This window comes from Phyllopteryx taeniolatus, chromosome 17, assembly GCF_024500385.1.
Source record: "Phyllopteryx taeniolatus isolate TA_2022b chromosome 17, UOR_Ptae_1.2, whole genome shotgun sequence".
In the NCBI taxonomy this organism is placed as follows: Eukaryota; Metazoa; Chordata; class Actinopteri; order Syngnathiformes; family Syngnathidae; genus Phyllopteryx; species Phyllopteryx taeniolatus.
This window is the reverse complement of record NC_084518.1, coordinates 17,330,557-17,349,360: the sequence shown is the minus strand read 5'-3', so window position 1 is coordinate 17,349,360 and position 18,804 is coordinate 17,330,557. Positions and strand designations below refer to the sequence as shown.

At 40.7% G+C, this 18,804-nt stretch overlaps 2 protein-coding genes across 3 annotated transcripts in view; both read left to right on the top strand.

Moving 5' to 3' along the window:
• The window catches only part of tlcd3a (TLC domain containing 3A), an 18,562-nt gene extending 10,727 nt beyond the window's left edge, over window positions 1-7,835 (top strand). Inside the window, exons 5-6 of the mRNA XM_061751642.1 lie at window positions 886-981; window positions 2,330-7,835. Coding sequence (XP_061607626.1) covers window positions 886-981; window positions 2,330-2,614 — 381 coding nt within the window. The 3' untranslated portion in view covers window positions 2,615-7,835. The remainder of the gene's footprint in view (window positions 1-885; window positions 982-2,329) is intronic.
• Window positions 2,824-18,804, top strand: LOC133467137 (smoothelin-like protein 2). 2 transcript variants are annotated; one of them, XM_061751641.1, is made up of 16 exons: window positions 2,824-2,945; window positions 8,184-8,299; window positions 8,453-8,565; window positions 8,664-9,361; window positions 13,400-13,460; window positions 13,534-13,593; window positions 13,770-13,922; window positions 14,168-14,299; window positions 14,992-15,099; window positions 15,172-15,300; window positions 15,389-15,451; window positions 15,543-15,600; window positions 15,709-15,831; window positions 16,186-16,300; window positions 17,414-17,565; window positions 18,414-18,804. In XM_061751641.1, the coding sequence occupies exons 4-16, from the start codon at window positions 8,921-8,923 to the stop codon at window positions 18,538-18,540; spliced, it is 1,722 nt and encodes a 573-aa protein (XP_061607625.1). In that variant the 5' UTR covers window positions 2,824-2,945; window positions 8,184-8,299; window positions 8,453-8,565; window positions 8,664-8,920; the 3' UTR covers window positions 18,541-18,804. The 2 variants fall into 2 exon arrangements, 1 of the variants encoding a protein (XP_061607625.1); XR_009785149.1 differs by lacking the exons at window positions 17,414-17,565; window positions 18,414-18,804 and having other exon boundaries at window positions 15,709-16,071.

Below are 18,804 nucleotides of genomic sequence, written 5' to 3'. Positions count from 1 at the left end.
CTACTTTGATACAAGCAGGACACAACGGCGCATACAGCAATACGCACAGGCATATATTCTCATTGTTTTGTGGGAACAACAATTATTTAGTTTAGTTTGGGACATTAATGGTGCGCAACTCTGAATTTGGACTTTCCTGTATATTGTAAAACCCGCAATATAACAATGTTACTAACTGTGAGCTGCAATATATTGGGGGAACTCTGTACACAGTTTAATTGTCATCTAGTGGAAGAGTATTTAATTGTTTTGCATATCACTGTACATCGCTGGCATAGATGAATGAACAAAGATACATTATTTGTAGTAAATAAAAAAAATTTCAGACCAATAAAGTGAAATTGGACAATTATCTGCCGCAAACATGATGAAAAAATGTTGGGTTTTACGCGAAGCTGTTTGTCTACGACAGACATTTACTACAGCTAATTACTTATAAGCGGCCTGCCTGCATAAAAGCAAGATTGGCTTCTCTCAATAGTTACCAGTATGAAGTCTTGGATTGTGTCCTAATGGTGTAAGAAAGGTTATAAACCCGAGGAAGTACTACTGTCGTTGGAAACTAAACAGTCCTAATGGAGGCAAGATTTATTCGCTGGGACGTTTCGTTAGAACGGTTCAATCGAACACAGTTCTGCAATCCTTATGGAGAGATTTATTTGCAGCGATGTTGTGTTATATACTTTGTTCTGGGAACAGTTGAATCCAGAATCAAATGTTTTAATAGATGTGTAGTCAATGTCCAACTTGTACCTTCCCTTCCAAAGCTCGTCCTTGGATGCCAGCTGTGTTTATTTTCCACCAAGCTTATATTTGTTTTCCCTAATCTGCATGTGCTCTCTCTCCTGCCCCCACCCCACCTCTACTTTTCTTTCCATTCTTCAGTTCTTCCGGAAGGACCAAGGCGATTTCTTCATCGGCTGCTTGTTTCTAACCGAGCTCAGCACGCCCTTCGTCTCCCTGGGGAAGATACTCATTCAGGTGAGGTGGCGTGTGCACACCCAGGGACACTATCTTTGGTCTGCTTTATCTTCTCAGTGACAAATGTTTGGAGGATGTGGGGGGTACATTTTGAATGATTTGCATCAAAAGATCATCGTTAGGGATTGGGGTTAGTAGTATGGTTAGATGTTCATTTAGGGCTATGGTTAGGGGTCGGGTTCGTGGTTTGAATTGGGGTTAGAGAATGTTACTTTCATCAAACAAATTGTTGGTACTTTCTGGGACCCAGCTCCAGCAAGGTTACATATTATATCATGAATTAGAGGAACCATGATGTTATATGCAGTATTTCCTCAACTGTGTAGTGTTAAATCTAGGCTGACAGTGCTGTATGAGAATTTAATGGCCACCAAGGCAAACCAGCTTTGTGGTCTTTGCTGACATCTACTGTCCATTTACTTTGCTGCTCTTTCAGACAGCTAAAATGGCATGTTCTACACCGTCATAAATACCCATAACCTTTTTCTCACGGCCCTCACTCCCCTCTTGGCTAACATTTGTCTATTTACCATGGTTAAGCGTCTCCTCTTCCTTTGTTGGTGTTTGTCGATAACCGATGCGTTCAATGCGGCATCATTGGCAGTTTCCTTCGGTATCTAGTACGTTAAAGTGAAAAAGTGACCATCACAAACCACACACCTCCCTGTGGTTCCGTTTTCCAGAAATTGGACTACGAAGTACTAGTTCTTGTTCCAAGCCGATTCCATGTGAATTATGTAAATCGCTGCTGGTTGCTCATTGATCGAATGGATTCATCATTGCTGCGTTATTGTAAAATTTGAAGATATGTGGCTGGAAATGAAGAAAAAAAAATGCATGTTAGCATTTTGTTTGTGCAGTAATAGTGACAGATTCCTGCCGCGAATAGTGAAAGCCCATGTCTAATTTACGTCTCCCCTTTTGTAATTGTTTAAACCGTAACTATACCACAAACTTTGCTTTCAAAAGACTTCATTTCAAACTCATCCTTAAAAATAAATGGCGTGCAGGTGTTTTGATTTATAAAAAATGTGCGTGTGGCCAAGACTATCTGTAATTTACACTAACAACCTAGCTAAGGCTAAACCTAGCTCCTGTCCAACATATAAAGCTTGTCTCTCAGTTAAGATGTATCAATTCAAAATACTTCCTTGTTACTATTCTACTTTCATAATTAGACAGTGCTTTGTGAGGATCTTGTGACATATTAGGGCAGCTTAGAATGGGTTCCACGGGGAAAAAAGTGAATAGATACATTTGTGAATCGTGAATATGAGTGGGAATACTGTACTATTTTGAAATGTAAAAAAAAAAAAAAAAAATATGAGTATCCTGTTTCCTCCCCCAGCTGGGCCTCCAGGAAGGTTGGCTGCACAAGTACAATGGCGGCATGGTGCTGCTCACCTTCTTCGCATGCCGCATCGCCCTCTTCCCCTACATGTACTGGGTTTACGGCCGCCACTACAGCATCCCACTCTACGCAGTGCCCTTCAACCTGTCGCTCGCCGCCAACCTGGGCAACTCGTGCATCCTGGCGCCGCAGGTCTACTGGTTCGTCCTGCTGTGCCGAAAGGGCTACCGCCTGTACCAGCGCAGTCGGCGGCCACCCTCGCCGCCGGTTAAGGACCAGTGATTTATGGTCACTGTAGTCACACACTAACATAACTACTGTACTTCTCATATTCCACCACCCACCATTGTACTGTAGTCAAGGAGGACTGCCGGCGTCTCCCCGCCCCCCCCCCCCCTGCACAATTTCACCCTTCCAGTTTGGAATCTGCTAACAGCGGACCTCACCTAAGAAACAACTACTGATGTTTGGTGTTTCGAGCCCGGTCTGGCTGTGGATCTCACTGACCGTTCACACCACCGAAAAGGAGGTCGAGCAAATGCGTGAAGGACACATTCGTTCTCCATTTGGTGTGAAGGTCCAATAGGGTGCGAGCGAGCGGCCGCTACGGCAGGTATTTATTTGGGTTGTTTTGTTTTTAAGAGTGGCGGCTCTTTCTCTTCTCCCCGCCCACTCACTTTATCAATACGTGTATCAGTCGTTTGTTCCATTTTCAATTGGCTATCCCAAAATGAAAAAGTAACTTAATTATTATTATTTTTTTTATTTTAATCAAACATAAAAAAGAGACTTTTCATGATTCAACTGTGGGCTTGGGTCAAAAATACAAATTTAAATAACATACCACAGGACTGAGTTTGAGTTTAATATTTTAGTGGTCGTGTTTAGGTGACCCAGAATTTTGGTAACAAGCATTAGAATAGAATAGAATAGAAAGCCTTTACAGTCAAGCCGAAAATAGAATCGAAAGCCTTGAATGTCTAGCCAAGAATAGAATCGCAAGCCTTTATAGTCATTGTACAGTTTGGTTCAAATACCACAAAATTAGGGTGCAGCTCCAAGTTTGTTATTCAAGAATAAAACATAGAATAGAAAATAAATGATATACTATGAAAGAAAAACTTAAAAAGACTAAGTTATGCAGTCCAAGTGGCAGTAAGACATGCATGTTGTATGTACAGTAGCAGCGGAGTCAAGAATGTTTTAAAGGTACAAAAAAAAAAAAATGGTAAAGCTACATCAGAAGTCTCTGATTTTGAATGTTGTCTGTCTCTAGTTGCCCTGTGATTGACTGATGACCAATCCAGGGTGTAGTCTTCCTTTTACAAGAAGTCAGCCAGTGGGATAGGCTCCAGCTCGCTGCGATCCTGAACAGGATACGCGCTATAGAAAAGCAATGGATGGAAGAAGCTGCATTAGCTTGTTAGCCGGCACAATCAGTCAACCAAGACATATACACGCAGTTTGTGTGTTATTACACAAAGGTTAAAAGAAGAATTGAATGGAAATATTGCTGTTGATTTCCATTTTGGTCCTCGAAACAATGCATAATTGTCCATGTTAATATACTGCTGGTGGACTGTGTTCCGGACTGATTGTGGTGGCTAACAAGTTAACTAACGCAAGCTAACGTATCCAATACTTATTACTGTCAAACTCAATCCTGGGGCCATGATTATTATTATATTTGTGATCTGAGCCTTAAATTAAAGGATGAAAAATCCATCATTTTTCAGATTTATTTATTATTTTTTTTAATTGACCAACTGTAAATGGAAAAGACAAATGATACACAGATTTTAATCGCACAGAAGAGAGGTTCTCTGAATAGTGATAGGTAGGCAGTATTAACTGGAGACGATGTAGCACGACCATCTGTACCGTATTAGCTCTGTATGCTAAGTGCTTCTGGCGTCCATAGATTGTACATGAAGGGTAGTTTAACGCGAATAATCCACTGGAAAAGTGTGTGTGTGTGTGTGTATGTATGTATATATGTATGTGTATATGTATATATATATATGTGTATATATATGTATGTGTATATGTATATATATATATGTGTATATATATGTATGTGTATATATATATATATATATATATATATGAAGTTTTCACTCTGCGGTATGTCGGTGCCTCAGAGATGAGCAATAAGATGAGCTAGGATTAGCTGGTTAGCGTTAGCTGCCACCGAGGCTTCGAGGGCTTTATACACATTCAGGTTTTTAGAGATTTACATCATCACAAATATATCTTAACCTTTAAACTACTTGACACAAGAGGAATCTATTATTCTCTTAATCAATAGCCCCTTTTACGCTGCCTATAAAAGTCGGCATTTTCCCATCCCCCATGTCGCTCTTCTCGAATTAGGGGCGGATGAAGTCGGCTCGGCAGTATTTCACCTTTGAGGAACCATCAGCGTTAAAACAGAGCAACATGCCGCTCGCTGGGTTCTGAGTAAGAGGCACATTTTGTAATGGCTCTGATGCGGGATATCCGCGTAAAAGAGGCTAGTAGCTCCTGCTAACCATATCAGTGTGGAATCCAATTATTATTTTCAGAAGAATGCTGCACTGTTTGTTACACTTCCGAGACGCTTGGGTTCTATCATACACTGTAAAGCTTTATAGACAACGAACTGTCTCAGAATGCATTCACACGCTTTGTATTTCACCTTTTCCCCCCCAGAAAACTAGAATCTATGCAAAAAGACGCCCGCGCTATATGTTTACAAAGCTGATGTCGAGTTAAATTGATTTAAGTCTTGCCCAGTTTGGAATAATTTAGCTATTTATTTTTCAATGTAATTCCGCTCCTCTTATCACGTTGCGTTCCACGTGAAACATTGAAAATAACTCTCATTAATAATTCTTTGCACGCTGGTGACAGAATTGTGAAGATGATGGCCGTCAAGTAGCCCTAGCCTTACTAGCCGCAATTTAGATTTTGTTTTGGTTTTCAATATCCCTCAACATTATTTTGCTTTGTACTTTTTGTGAGTATTTATAGCATGTGGAAAAACCTAGCAGTAGGTGTAGTCGGGCATGAAGTGGTGCTAATATTCAAATGTAGATTAAGTTGCAAAAGTACCCCACCCCCCACCCCCCCGTTGTTCAAAATGGCATACTGCAGTTTTAAGGTTTTTTTTGGTTTTTTTTGGTTTGTTTTTTTAAACTCATCCGGTTCTTCATTTTTACACATCCGGTTCTTTGTTTGGATTAGCAGTGCTAGGTGCGTATTACATGTGGAGGCTATGCACATTTTTAATACTGACTGTAGTTCCGGTCTCTTGTTTTCATCACTTTATATTAAATACAGAATCACATTTTACAGTTAATTCACAAACGAACAGATTAAACAAATAAAAACGTGACACTTGAGAGCAAAAAATATGTACTTTATTTGTACCCTGCATTGTACAGCCAGCCTTTTGTCAAGCTAATCCGAAAGGCCCTCAGCCGTTTATTTATCCAACATAATACATGTTCATGGATATTTGTATGAATTATTTTAATCACCGACTTTAAATCACAAATTTTAATTGTGACAGTTTACGAACTGTATTGTTTCATTTCGATCGTCTTAATTTGATCCTATTTGCTCAGGGTTTGATGAAGATAACTTAATTAGGAAGTTAATGGTGTATATCATGGCACTGTGATGACCACGCAGATTATAAACTATCATCACACTTCCTAATATGTTATTATTCTAATATCTTTTTACTGGTTGGCAAACCAAAGACTGTAGGGCACTTTAGTTCATCATAGCAGCGTCAGTAATGTGAAGAACATTGTCATATTTATGACAACTGAAGTTTTTTGTCTTAATATATCAGTAAACATTCTCTTAAAACGTCTGCTACCCACACATAAATACATTATTCTTTCCAAATTTAGGTGCTTTTTCTGGATCCTTCCATAAACACATTGCATAGCTTTTATTTATGTCAAAATGAACAGGAAAAACAATGTTACAGGCTTTGGGGCAGCTACTCGGAACACTACAGTGTGGGATGGCGATGCTAGGTGTTAGCATTAGCATGTAGTAAAAATGAATGATTATACCGGCGGTAAAGGTGGCTCGCGGGCTAACTCTCGATTAATCTTCAGTCGTGATAAGCTAACTTAAATAAGATGATGCTAGGAAAGCTAAGTAGGGGCCTTTGCTGCATTTTGTCAACTAATTTTAACATCCTGATTAATTATCAAGCGCTTCATTTTCGCAATCATCGCCTCATTGCAAGTTCTTACGTCTTAGTCTCCTCCGCGCTAAAATGTTAGCATTGCTGCCCACCTGAGTCAGCGTTTATTTCGGTAGCAGCGCTAATGTAAATGGTGGTTTGTGTTCTTATTGTGATTTTCTTCGTTATGTGCAAGGGTAAAATGGCAACTGCGACTGTATGCAAGTAACAATTGTTGAGCACTTTGTTGTTTTAGCAAGGACCAGATACCTATATGGAGATGTTGCTACATGCTAACGCTCAAAACGTACAGGAGCGAGGGCTTGGTTGTTGCGGCTCTGTAGCCGAAGAACTTACTACTTTTATGAAACAGTTTTCTTTAATTGTTTTGTTTTGAAGCTTATTCACCAACCAGGGTGTATAGTCTGTTCAAAGTAATAATTATTCAAAGCGCATTTTATTGAAATTGAACTCCCAAATCTGAGGGGGGAATAAAATCATTTACATTCATTTTAACAAAGCAGCGACATTAGTTTTGTTTTCTTCTTCTTCTGTTATGATGCGAATGCAGAGCTATTCTGATAAAACAATGAATAAATAACAATTCCACAACTATTTGAGCTGTGATGTGACGCTGGGTGGATTTTAATCCATGGACAGCGAACCAAATTTGGTTCCCGGTGCCTTGTGAAAAAAGGAATTAAGTCGGCAGGTTGTGGCTCTGTTTATTTTGCATTACCACCAAATCATGGATTATACATGAAGTTGGCAATCGTTTTGAAAACATATTTTTAAAATAAATGTAATTCATTTTTAATTTTTGTTGCTTTACAGTTACCACTCGCATCAATACAACTGATCATGGTTAATTTATTTACGTTTAAGTTCAATTTTAGGATTTATGGCCTTTTGATGCATCTAGTGTTTATTTTAATTAATTGAAATGATATATACTGAATAGATCAGTGGTCTTACATTTGTTTGCTGTGCTCCTGTTGTTTGTTTTGACTATTTGTAGCTTTCTGAGATTTAACATTTGTTTTCCGGACACTCTGGGTCTGTGAACGCACCACCGGCACAACCTTTTAACACTTTCTCCCAACCCTCGCTATATTTTTAATAGCGTTCTAATATTTTCTTTCATTTTCATGGGTAAATAGCAGACTTTGATGGCTTGGACCTTGTTTTGTAGCTTGATATTTTGGGTGGCTGGATTATTTTATGAAAAAAAATATGAAGAAAAAAAACTGATGTGAGAACATTTCAACTTGGGAACCCGTTTAAAAATAAAATCAATAAACTTGATATTCTTTTCAACTCGTGTCTGTCATTTTGTCATCTAAGCAACAATCCATAAATTGCAAAAATGGGAAAAGTATGATACATGAATTTCAGGATGTTCCTCATTTTGAAATGAATTATTCATCACATTATCCGCTTATGTTTTTTTTTTGTACTTTGGTGGTGGTTTGCATGGCTGGCTGGCGGCTGGCCCTTTAATCTGTAGTTTGACATCCCTGCCACTTGGAGACACTGTTGATTTAAACAGAAGCTATCAAGTATTTATTCCTCTTAGCATTTTATATGGCGGGCACACATCCCATTTATCTCATAATTTGATATTCATACCTTATATCTTTATTTTGGACAATTGTATGCTTTTAGGGAAAGGCCTTTTTCCTGTTACCCAGTGCATACAACAAGATCCAGGAAGCATATGAACACAATGGAGATGGCGAGCAAGAAAATCTGGGAAAGTGTTCCCACATTTTCCATTGCTTGTAAGTATATCAACTACTAAAGTCCAAAATTTCTGTCCATGAAGTGTCTTATGAAGACGGCCCACACACAAATAATACAGGCCCCTCCTTACCATTCCCTTCCCCCCCCCCCCCCCCCCCACTCCACCCCACTTTATGTCCCAAAATACATAGACAAACCTGTTGCTCTCAAACAGATGGGACACTAAGTGTCTGGGGGAACAGAGAGGAAGACCCACCATCAAAGACTGGAAAAGGATGAGACAAGAATTGGATCCCTTTGGAAGGTTCGTTTCATGCCTATGCCCCGGTTGCAAACTTGATCTGATTGCCTGACCCCGACCCACCCCCGACCCCCCCACCAACAACATGTATTTATGTGCAGATTTTCCATTCAGATGAACTGAGACGGACGATCACATTAGAAGGGAAAGATAAGACGCATGTTGAGAGAAGTCCAAGGCAAGAATGGGACTTTAATGAGTAGCTGGCAAGGACTCCTTGTGATCCTTTTAAAGTGTCCATGCTGGATTATATGTACGGACATTGCAAGTGTCTATTGAGAGTTTCCGATGGTAAAGAAAGGCCGTCCGCTAGAGAAAGACTTGTTTCTGGAATCTGACCTGGTACTACTAGATAGCCATGGACCAAGGCTCTAAGGGTGCTGAGGAGAAAATGGTGAGCAAGGCCCTGGTGGAATTCAACGCCACCTTGCAGGCGGCCGTGAGGGAGGTCCACATGGACGTGAGCGCGTTCAAGCAGCGGATTGAGCTGCGGATCGGGGAGATGAGCGCCTCCAGCGTGCCCCTGGCCGAGGCGGTGGGCAGGCTGCAGGAGGAGAACCTGCAGCTCCGCGCCAAACTGGAGGCCCTCAGCCGCCTGGTAGAGTCTCTCGCTGGTGTGCAAATCGACAGGAGCTCCCCTTCCGTGTCCAAGGAGAAGAGTAAGGAACGGGGTGTGGAAAACGGGCTTGCAGAGATACAGTCCAAGACCCAGGAAGACCACAGGGTCCAGGTGGGTCTGGTTGCATCTGGATCAGGCCATGCTCTAACCCTATCATCATGGAGAGCAAAGGAAATTAATGTAAGTATTTAAAGGTGATCCCTCTCAATCTTTCACTTCTTCCAGAAATAACTTAATACTCTACATTTTTGAGGATTTATATGCTAAAATACTCTTTGGGATTGAAATTTGAACTCAAGTGGAAGTCTGGATTGTTTGCCTTGAGTAGTTGCTCCCTGTAGTGGGTTTTTAAGTTATGGTTCAGCAGGGCCAGGTTTTCCCTTGTGTAGTGACGGGTTGTGAGAAGATCACAGATTTCTAGGGTCAGGAGGAATGGAAAACCATTGTCCGAATCAGACAAATAAAAGAAATCAAAAACTTTCTAGGTCTGGCATGTAACTGATATGAGGTTTGTGAGGTCCAATGGGTATATGTAAAATGTCCAGTTTTGGGAAAAGTCCACCCTGCCAGTTATCCACCACCAAAGCAAAAACATTCTTCCAATCATCGACGCGGAAAGACACAGTGATAATGCAGAAATTATGAAGTGTTCCTCAACCATAATGGTTACTGGAAATGTGATCTTGACATTAGAATCCTCATAGGGATTACAGTAGAACCTGCAGTTAAGTGAAATTTTAGCATTTACCTTCAGAAGTTTCTGCCTTCAGTGTGCTTTTAGGTATGGTTTGGCAAAACCAAGAGTAGTGATCAGGGTGCGAGAACTCCGATTTTCTAGGGTTAGAGGAACTGAAAAAGTTGGAAAGCACTGGCCTGAACAGATGTACCCACCAAAATATATATATATATATATATATATATATATATATATATTTTAGGTTAGACAATTACTTTCTTGCTATCGCTCCGCAGTACCTGATGCCAGGTCTGTACGATCCAGCGGGTATGTACAATGTCCGGTTTAGTGGTAATACCCCAAAATTCTTATGCCACTACTACCGATCAACCAAATGGAAAGTCAATCAGACAATCTGGAAAGGATCTAGCTTTCTTCACACATAATGATTACAGGAAGTAATCCATGTGATCTTGATGCTCATACCCTTGTAAGTCATTTGAACCTGCAGTCTAGTGTAAATCGTGATCGTTTGCCTCAGCTAAAGTGTGTCTTTGGGTATGGTTTGGCAAAACCAGGCCTGGGGACAGTGGTGCATGAACCAATAAACAGTTTTGTAGGGTTGTAAGGAACTGAAAACTCCCTGATTGATGAGTAACATCAATAATATCATTTCATGCGATTATATCCTCACACTCACTCCCCTCCCTAACCCCCTTTTCCACTCATGACCCGCGATTTATTGCCACCACCATCGCCGCCAAAAGGTCACGGCTATTTTTGGCTCCATATTTCGCAGTCCAGAGTGGCCTCTTTGGGCCCGGCATGTGCTCCGTATCGACTTTTGGCATATTCTTTCTAAACGCCGTCCGTGCATATGAATACAAGGGTCGCGGGACTAACATTCGCCAATCGATACATGATTGTCAAGGAGCTCTTAGCCCGTGCATATAACACGAGTAGAACACGCAGTCCGTAGTATTGTGTCGTGTTGTGACGTCGTCACACAGCAAAAATAAACCTCTCCATGGCCGAGGAATCCCTCCTCGCTGCCAGCGGCTCGACGCTCAAGTCTCTCAATGGAAAGTTGAATTACGTTTATCGACCTGTCAACAATAAATAACCCCAGGAGGAAGTGTGATGATATCCACAGAGCCAAAAATAGAACTTACTGCGACATAGGAAAAAGTCTGGCTGCTAAGTGCAAAATGAGCGAGACAAAAATGTATCATGTAGCTTAATGGCTAGTGAGGAGCGATAAAAATGACCAAATGATTTACATCTGTCAGGTTTTTGTGAAATGGTGAGTAGTTTTTCTTTATTTTAAGTAGAATCTTGGAATCGGTTTATTGTTCCAACAAATTAATTATCGTTTTCCGGGGCCCCAACATGCCAGAAAACAAATTTTTTTCCAACCTTGTATATCCTGGTGATAATGTCTATTTCAGGGGTCACAAATACCAGAACATGACCCACCCCCAAAACTCTCTGTAGCGCCCCCTGAAATTTGGCGGTGTGGAGGCCCTCATGGAATTGCTTTTTTTTCTCCTGACAAATGAATTCTTCTTTTCGACATGCTGTAAAGCTCATTAATTTTTGCAAGCTTGTATATCCTTAATAAACTATCTGTTTTGTGGTCACCCAAACACAACCCACTAAAAACTCACTTTGTAGTGCCCCCTTATTATTCTCCTAAAGACTCTTTTTGTAAAATCTACAGTATGAACCCGAATTGGAAGTAGTTATCTGAGACAGATGGCCGACGCTAAATTGGCAACCTTTTTTTTGCTTATGTCATCTAATGTGGGCACAGCATGGCGTCAAAGCCTCTCACTCAGTTTCTTCCCCTAGAAAGTAAAAAAAAAAAAAAAAAAAAAAAAAAAAAAGAAAGAAAAACAATTATCCTGGTCACCAATTTTACCACTCAAAACGAGCCAAGGACCCATGCCTGAACTTGAACACAAAGTCAGCCATTCTTGATTGTCAACCAACGTGACTGAACCGATTGGAGGTTCCACTGTATAAGAAGTATAGGGATAATCTTTAGGACGATCTGTAAGAGGGGGCACGCTTGGGGTTTACATGGTACCAAGCAGCTCAAAGACATGGACCGGGCTCGTATTCTAAAAGGGTTACGGGTGTCGGACGGAGTCAGACTGAGATATCCTACAGAGGTTACTACGGAGCCCACAGATCACGACGGTGCTAATCTCCCATCCTGGTGGCAAGTTGACAGATTGGGGGTCTGGCTGCAAGACCTGCCAGACCCCCAACGCCTCTCTGTGTGTTTGGAGTGGATTGGGGGGGGGGGGGTTGCAAATAAAGGCCAAATTTCAGGGCGATATACTTAGCCCCAACCACCGATTTTGCGAAGCATCCATTTGGGGCTATATCGAGACGCAAGAACAGAAAGGAAACTTGCAAACGGGGCCGATTCCGACTATCTAAAATAGCCTTTCAGCGGGAACATAGATGGCCTCAGCTGTCAGTGGAGGAGAATCTTTCAGCTGCTTGAGGACCTGTAATTGAATGGACACGTTGGATCCATCATCCTTTATCACTACCATTTGAAGTTTATAGCAGCACCAGAGAGCGTGATATAAGACAAAGATTAGCCATAAAATAGTGCAATGAAATGTTTAAATTATTAAATTATACATCCCAACAAATATTTAAAATGAAACAATAATGTATAAAATACTGTACATACATTTAACATTCATTAATAATTATACCACATTTGACTTACTGTATAATACATCACTTAAATGAATAAAATATAATAGGATATACATAAAATATAAATTACATATTTGACAATCTGTTTTAAAAATACATTAAATATTTTTTTGTTACAAATAAATGTTAGAATCAGTCTGTAACATGGGTAAAAATAATGTTTGCAAATGTCTTATTTTGATGAAACACAAAGATAATTAGTCTGCTTTATTATTATTATTATAATAAATATAATTATTGATATTTACTGTTGAGTGGCTAAAATTGCGAGGATTTGGACAATTTGAAGTCGAACAAGGTCCAAACGATTAATCAATTATCCCAAATCTTTATCGATGAATTTGATAATCGATTAGATATCGATTAATCTTTGCTCCTCTAATATGTTTCTTGCTATTTAAATGTATGGACTTTAATATTATTATGAGAACTTGATTACACGATGAAACATCTTCATTTTACAGTACATGCACGTAACCCATCATCGAAAATGGCAGGATGTCCGGTGAGCTACATTGCTGTCATCTACGAGTTTATTTTAGGCCACATTGGCTTAAAATGCCTCTGTGGAATCATCATCCACGATGACAGGGGATACACCTTGGAACGTAAACAGTCAACAAGAGTCGCGTTGTAGCGTTGCTAGGGCCGACACGCAAATAGACAGGACGACAGCTGCGTGTTTTACATCACACGAAGCCAGGCATTTGTAATATTGATCACTCCCCTAATTTGGTTTATTTTAACACTATATACTATGAAAAACAGCGAAATCTGGGATGTTTTGTACTATGCTCGAATAGGGAACGGAGGCCAAGGCAGAGAAGCACATTGCCTCAGTGGAACAACAGAACAGGAAGCAAGGTGAGTGTCCACTTTCTCACAGTAGAACCGGTCATGTTAACATCCTAAACTTTGGCTGCTTTGTCGTTCTTAGAAAGTGGAGTCCAGTCCCACCTGTTACGCACATCCATCACCCAAGCCAGCATGATGTCAAGTAAGTACAGTGAACAAAAGATAATAACATTGAACGTAAAGAAATGTACTTGTATTATTATCCATTTCATGCTTGCGTGTGCGAGGGGTAAAACTACAACGATACTGTTAATGATTTCCATCCTGTCATGGTTTCGATGTCATCTGCTGATTAAATCTGTCTTTTGACACGGTCAGCCCAGGATGAATTTGGCGGTCGTACCGAACCTCATTTTCCCATCACCGCTATGACAAGAATCAGCTCGGAAGCTGCAGTCGTCGCCCATTCTGCAGCTCCTGTGTCTAAAGCCACAGCAGAAACCACAGTAAAATCATTCGAAAATATAAGCGGTGAGTAGAAAAAACATTATTTTCGTCCAACGGTCCGTTATAAACTGCTCACAATCCAAATCATTTATTTATCAACATTCACAACTGAAATGAAAATGTTACCTATCCAGAAGTCATTCTGTTTGCTCGCTGGATAATTGATTTTGGCTTTGTGCTAAATATAAAAGTCTGAAGACAGGAAAATAGTGCGGTCTGGTGATGCAGAGTGACAACTGGTCAGAATAGCATGCCACGTGTTTTTGCAGACGCAGATGAACCCCAACCACATCTTCCCATCAGTGCCATGACCTCCAAAGCAAATCCAGAAGTCGCAGCCAAACCTGTTCAGTCAGCGCCTAAAATACACAATCCAGCCGGAGAATGTCATCCTAAAAAAGGTCACTTTAGACAATATTTACAAAGACACAACAATGACAAATGTGTTTGGCCAATGAGTGACCAGCAGTGGTCACCGAGGCTTTGAGGATTTGAGAACAAGACTGAGGAGTTGAGACTGTATCAAGACAAAGACTTTGTAGAGTTGAGACTCAAGTCAAGACCAAGACTTTGAGGAGATGAGATGAGTCGAGACCGCGACTTAAAGAGTAACGACTGAGTCAAGACCAAGACTGTTGAGTTAAAACCGAATCAAGATTTGAACCAAAATTTTTGAAAGGTTGAGGCCAAGTCAAGATAAAGACTTTGAAACCAAGTTAAGACAAAGACTTTGAGGGATTGAGAAAAGTCAAGACCAAGACTTTGGGATCAAGTTAAGACCAAGACTTTGAGGGGTTGAGACAAGTCAAGACCTAGACTTTGCGGAGTTGATACCAAGTCAAGAGCAAGACTCAGGCGTTGAGACAGTCTAAAAAACCAAGACTTTTTGGGGTTTAGACTGAGTGAAGATCTCGACTTTGATTAGTTGACACCAAGATTAAGGAACTGAGAGTGAGTCATAACTGAGACTTTGAAGAGTTGAAGGAAATTCATGACAAACTTTTCTAAAGAGTACTTGGATCAAAGGACCTTGCATCGTGGGATCAATCAGGCTCTCTATCCGTGACTTCTTTGGCACATCTTCCCCTCACAGCTGTGAGCAGAAGCAACCCAGAAACATCTCCTGTGCCTAAATCTGTCGAGACCTCATCTTTACAGGAATCCCAGAACGTAAAACCAGGAGAATATCCATTTCGGCGCGGTGAGTCCTTCACACCAAATCAACAACCATATCAGTTCTTGGTTTTCCTTCTGAAATGAATCTTATGATTAGATGTCGGCGAGGCCAAGTCCCAATTGTGTCTCTCGACCTCGGTCAAAACCACCGCAGAGTCGCCACCAACTGCTACACCAGCATCCCAAGAACCGACTGTTAAACCTGGGGAATACCCCTTTAAGAGAGGTAGGTCAAATCTGAGGTACACTGATGGTTTTGAAATAATATCTGCCGTCATATATATACCTTAACATGCTTTGGTTCGTCAATGCAGCGCCAGTTCTGAAGACACAGAGTCCGAGTCTGAAGAGAAGTGTGAGCTTTCCTCAACCAGCAGGTAAAAACTAGTAAATCCCAGTCTAATTGACATGCAAAATCTCTTCAGTTGTTTACAAGCTGGACAATAAAATATTTTTTTTCCCGTACAGAAAAGTTACTTCCCTCCAAATCAATCATAAAACCAGGTTTTTCACCTAGTTTCGAAAAGTAAGTCGATTATCGACCCTGATGTAAATTTCCCATGTTGATGTTTGCATCTCCAGTCAATTTTTCTTTTTATTTATTATTATTATTATTATGTTTTCTTCTCTTCAGAAAAGCCACCTCCCCTGCAGTGGAGTTTAAACAAGATCTGACCAAGTCTAGCACACTTCCTCGCGCTGGTGGAGCTCAGGCCAAACGTGCCCTCTTCGAGAGGATGAACTCCGAGCCGATAAAGTTCGTGCCATTGAAGCATTTCCCTTTCCTTAAAGCTGAGTACACGCATACCAATAGTCGGGCCGAATTGGAGACTTTCTACCCCCTTCCAATCAAAGTTAGCAAAGGCACGATTATCGGATGTCTCTGAAAGATTATCCCGAGCCATTATCCTGTGGTGTAGGGTGCGTTAAGAGTGATTTTTCATCCCCCATCTGCTCTGAAAACAGTCAGGCCAACAATCGTAAACCTTAAAGCAAGGTACACACATGCTGATAATCTGGATGAAATTTGGCAAAGGGCCAAAATGGATTCTCTGAAAGATTTTCCTGACCATCAGATTTCCAGATACCAATGTGTATTTCTATTCAATAGGCCCAAGGATTCCAAGCCCAAACTGAAGCGCTCCCAGAGCTTTGGTGTTTCCAGCGCCAGTGGTATAAAACAAATCCTGTTGGAGTGGTGCCGCTCAAAAACCATCGGCTACCAGGTACAAAAAATTGGAACGCTCCCAATTGTAACTTAGGGATCGGTTTAAAGTGGAAATGTTATGGACTAATATACTTTTTTAATGGCTTGTATTTGGAATAGTTAGGTCTGTGGAGGTTGTTGTATACAGTACAGTCTATGCAATGTTTTATTAGACCACCCTTGTTTCTCCAGTGTTTTTTATTCATTTTTAATGCCTGGTACAACTAAAGGCACATTTGTTTGGACTAATATAATGATGACAACATAAATAGCTCATAATAGTTTAATTTAAGAGCTGATATATAGTCATTTCCATGGTTATTCTTGATAATAACCCAAATCACTGGGACTACAATTAAGCTTAAGCATGTCAAATAGGACAAAATATTATGGAATCAGCTATATTTTATTGTCTTCATTATATTCTTCAGGTAATATACCTTTAGTGCTACCAGGTATTAAAATGAACAAGAAATTGAAGAAAAAAAGTGGTCTAATATTTTTTTTCGCTTCCCTAATTGTTAATCAGTCACCCGTATTTAAACTCTTGGGCCACTGAAGTTGCCTTCATTTAGTGACGACGGGCAAACGTACAAGAAACAAGAAAAGCGAGGTTAAAAAAAAACCAAAACAATACATTAGCGAAAATAATTATGAGAAGAATTTAAAAAAACAAGGAGCAAAGATTTAAAATGGCTAAGCGGGAAGACAATTCCATTGATCTTTGCAGAGGATACCAGGACGTAGGTGCATTTAACACTCAAAGCAGTTGAACCAAGATTGTTACAAGCTCTAGTTTTTAAAAGAAGCAACTGATCGGAACACGTTTGATAAGACCCAACATGCCAGACGAGCATGTTGGTGATATAAGAGGGCTGTTTCGTAGGAGCTTTAAGAACTAAAGCCGGTGTAGCTCACGTTCAATGGCGAGAGAGATGGCCGACCGACCAACTGATAGAGAGAGCACTGCGTATGAATTGATCAGGAACAGTAAACTATCGCACAGCTTTTTACAAACAACAACCCAATAAAAGCCTCAGCTGTGACCTAATCTGAGGTCGCCAAAGCCTTAGTCTTTGGGAAAACCCTGACTTTCATCAACAAGCTGTTCCGTGAAATCTTCCTACCGCAGAACATCGACATCCAGAACTTCTCCTCGAGTTGGAGTGATGGCATGGCCTTCTGCGCCCTGATCCATTCCTTCTTCCCGCTGGAGTTCGACTACAACACGCTGAACCCCGCTAACCGCAAGCAAAACCTGCAGCAGGCCTTCACTACAGCCGAGTAAGTTCTTTCATTGGGGAGAGGCGTTTAGGTTTGAGAACATGACTGCCTTTATTCAAACCAATGGAGTACTTTATTTAGTCAACTGCAGATGAACTGAGATAATTACAATTGGTAGCCGTTTAGTTTTTCTTGATGGAGAATAAGAAGGTTTCTATTTGAGGGAGGTGTTTATTTTTCTCCAGTGGATCATCATCTAGTAGGCATCTATGAGAGGATGTACACTATTTGAGGAAATTTGGTATCGCATCGGGGTTGGAACATTTGAGAACATTTTTCTCTGTTTCCTGGTGGGGAATAATAATGCTTTTATATGAGGGAGGCATTTATTTTTTCAGCGGATGGTGACTAATTGGGGCATCTTTTAGAGGGATCAGGAAATCTGATATCACATCAGGATTGGTTGAACTTTTTTCAAATTTTTTTTCCTGATGGTGAATAGGAAGGCGTCTACTTGTATTTGAGGGAGGGATTTATTTTTCTTCAGTGGATATTGACTCATTGCGGATATGGAATCTATTAGAGGGACGGTCACAATTTCAGGAAATATGGGATCACTTCAGGGGAGGAGAACATTTACTATTTTTTTTGTGGAATTGGAAGGCATCTATATTAAGAGGGAGGTGCTTATTTTTCTCAAGTGTATAGTGACTAATGGGGGCATCTACTATAGGGATGGACACTATTTGGGAAAATATGGAATCGCATCCAGGGGTGGACAACTTTTTCCTATCATGGGCCATTTCAGTTGTGATTGGAGGGGAGGCATCCATTAGAGGGAAGGCCACTATCTGAGGCAATACTCGAAGATATGAACCGCATTTTCCCCGGTTCTCCTCCCGTGTCAGAACCCAGGCCGACTGTCTCCGTCTGATCGAGGTGGACGACATGTTGGAGATGGGCGACAAACCGGACCCCATGTGTGTGTTCACCTACGTCCAGTCCCTCTACAGCCACCTTAAGACGTTCGAGTAACTAACTCTGAATCACCGAAAACTGCAAAGACACACATTGTCATGTAACCACACTTTCAAGAAGACGAACTGTGGCGTGAGCGTTTCGTGTTATGCGTGTTTCTGATGCCGTTGCTGTGTTTACAAAAGGGATCTTTGGAAGCAGAGCCCCACTATTTAATAATACAATTGTCACAACTGGATGTGCAAATACAACATGGATGTGCTCCAGAATAGCATGAGATGCATTTTGCAATGTGTCAAAATAAAGCAATTTTCTAGTGTT

Excerpts from the sequence above, each read along its gene's own strand:
- LOC133467137 (XM_061751641.1), top strand. The coding sequence starts at position 8,921 with ATGGACCAAGGCTCTAAGGGTGCTGAGGAGAAAATGGTGAGCAAGGCC. Across the intron at positions 13,923-14,167 it reads ATCATTCGAAAATATAAGCG|ACGCAGATGAACCCCAACCA; the intron begins GTGAGTAGAAAA and ends GTGTTTTTGCAG. Across the intron at positions 15,301-15,388 it reads GGAATACCCCTTTAAGAGAG|CGCCAGTTCTGAAGACACAG; the intron begins GTAGGTCAAATC and ends TCGTCAATGCAG.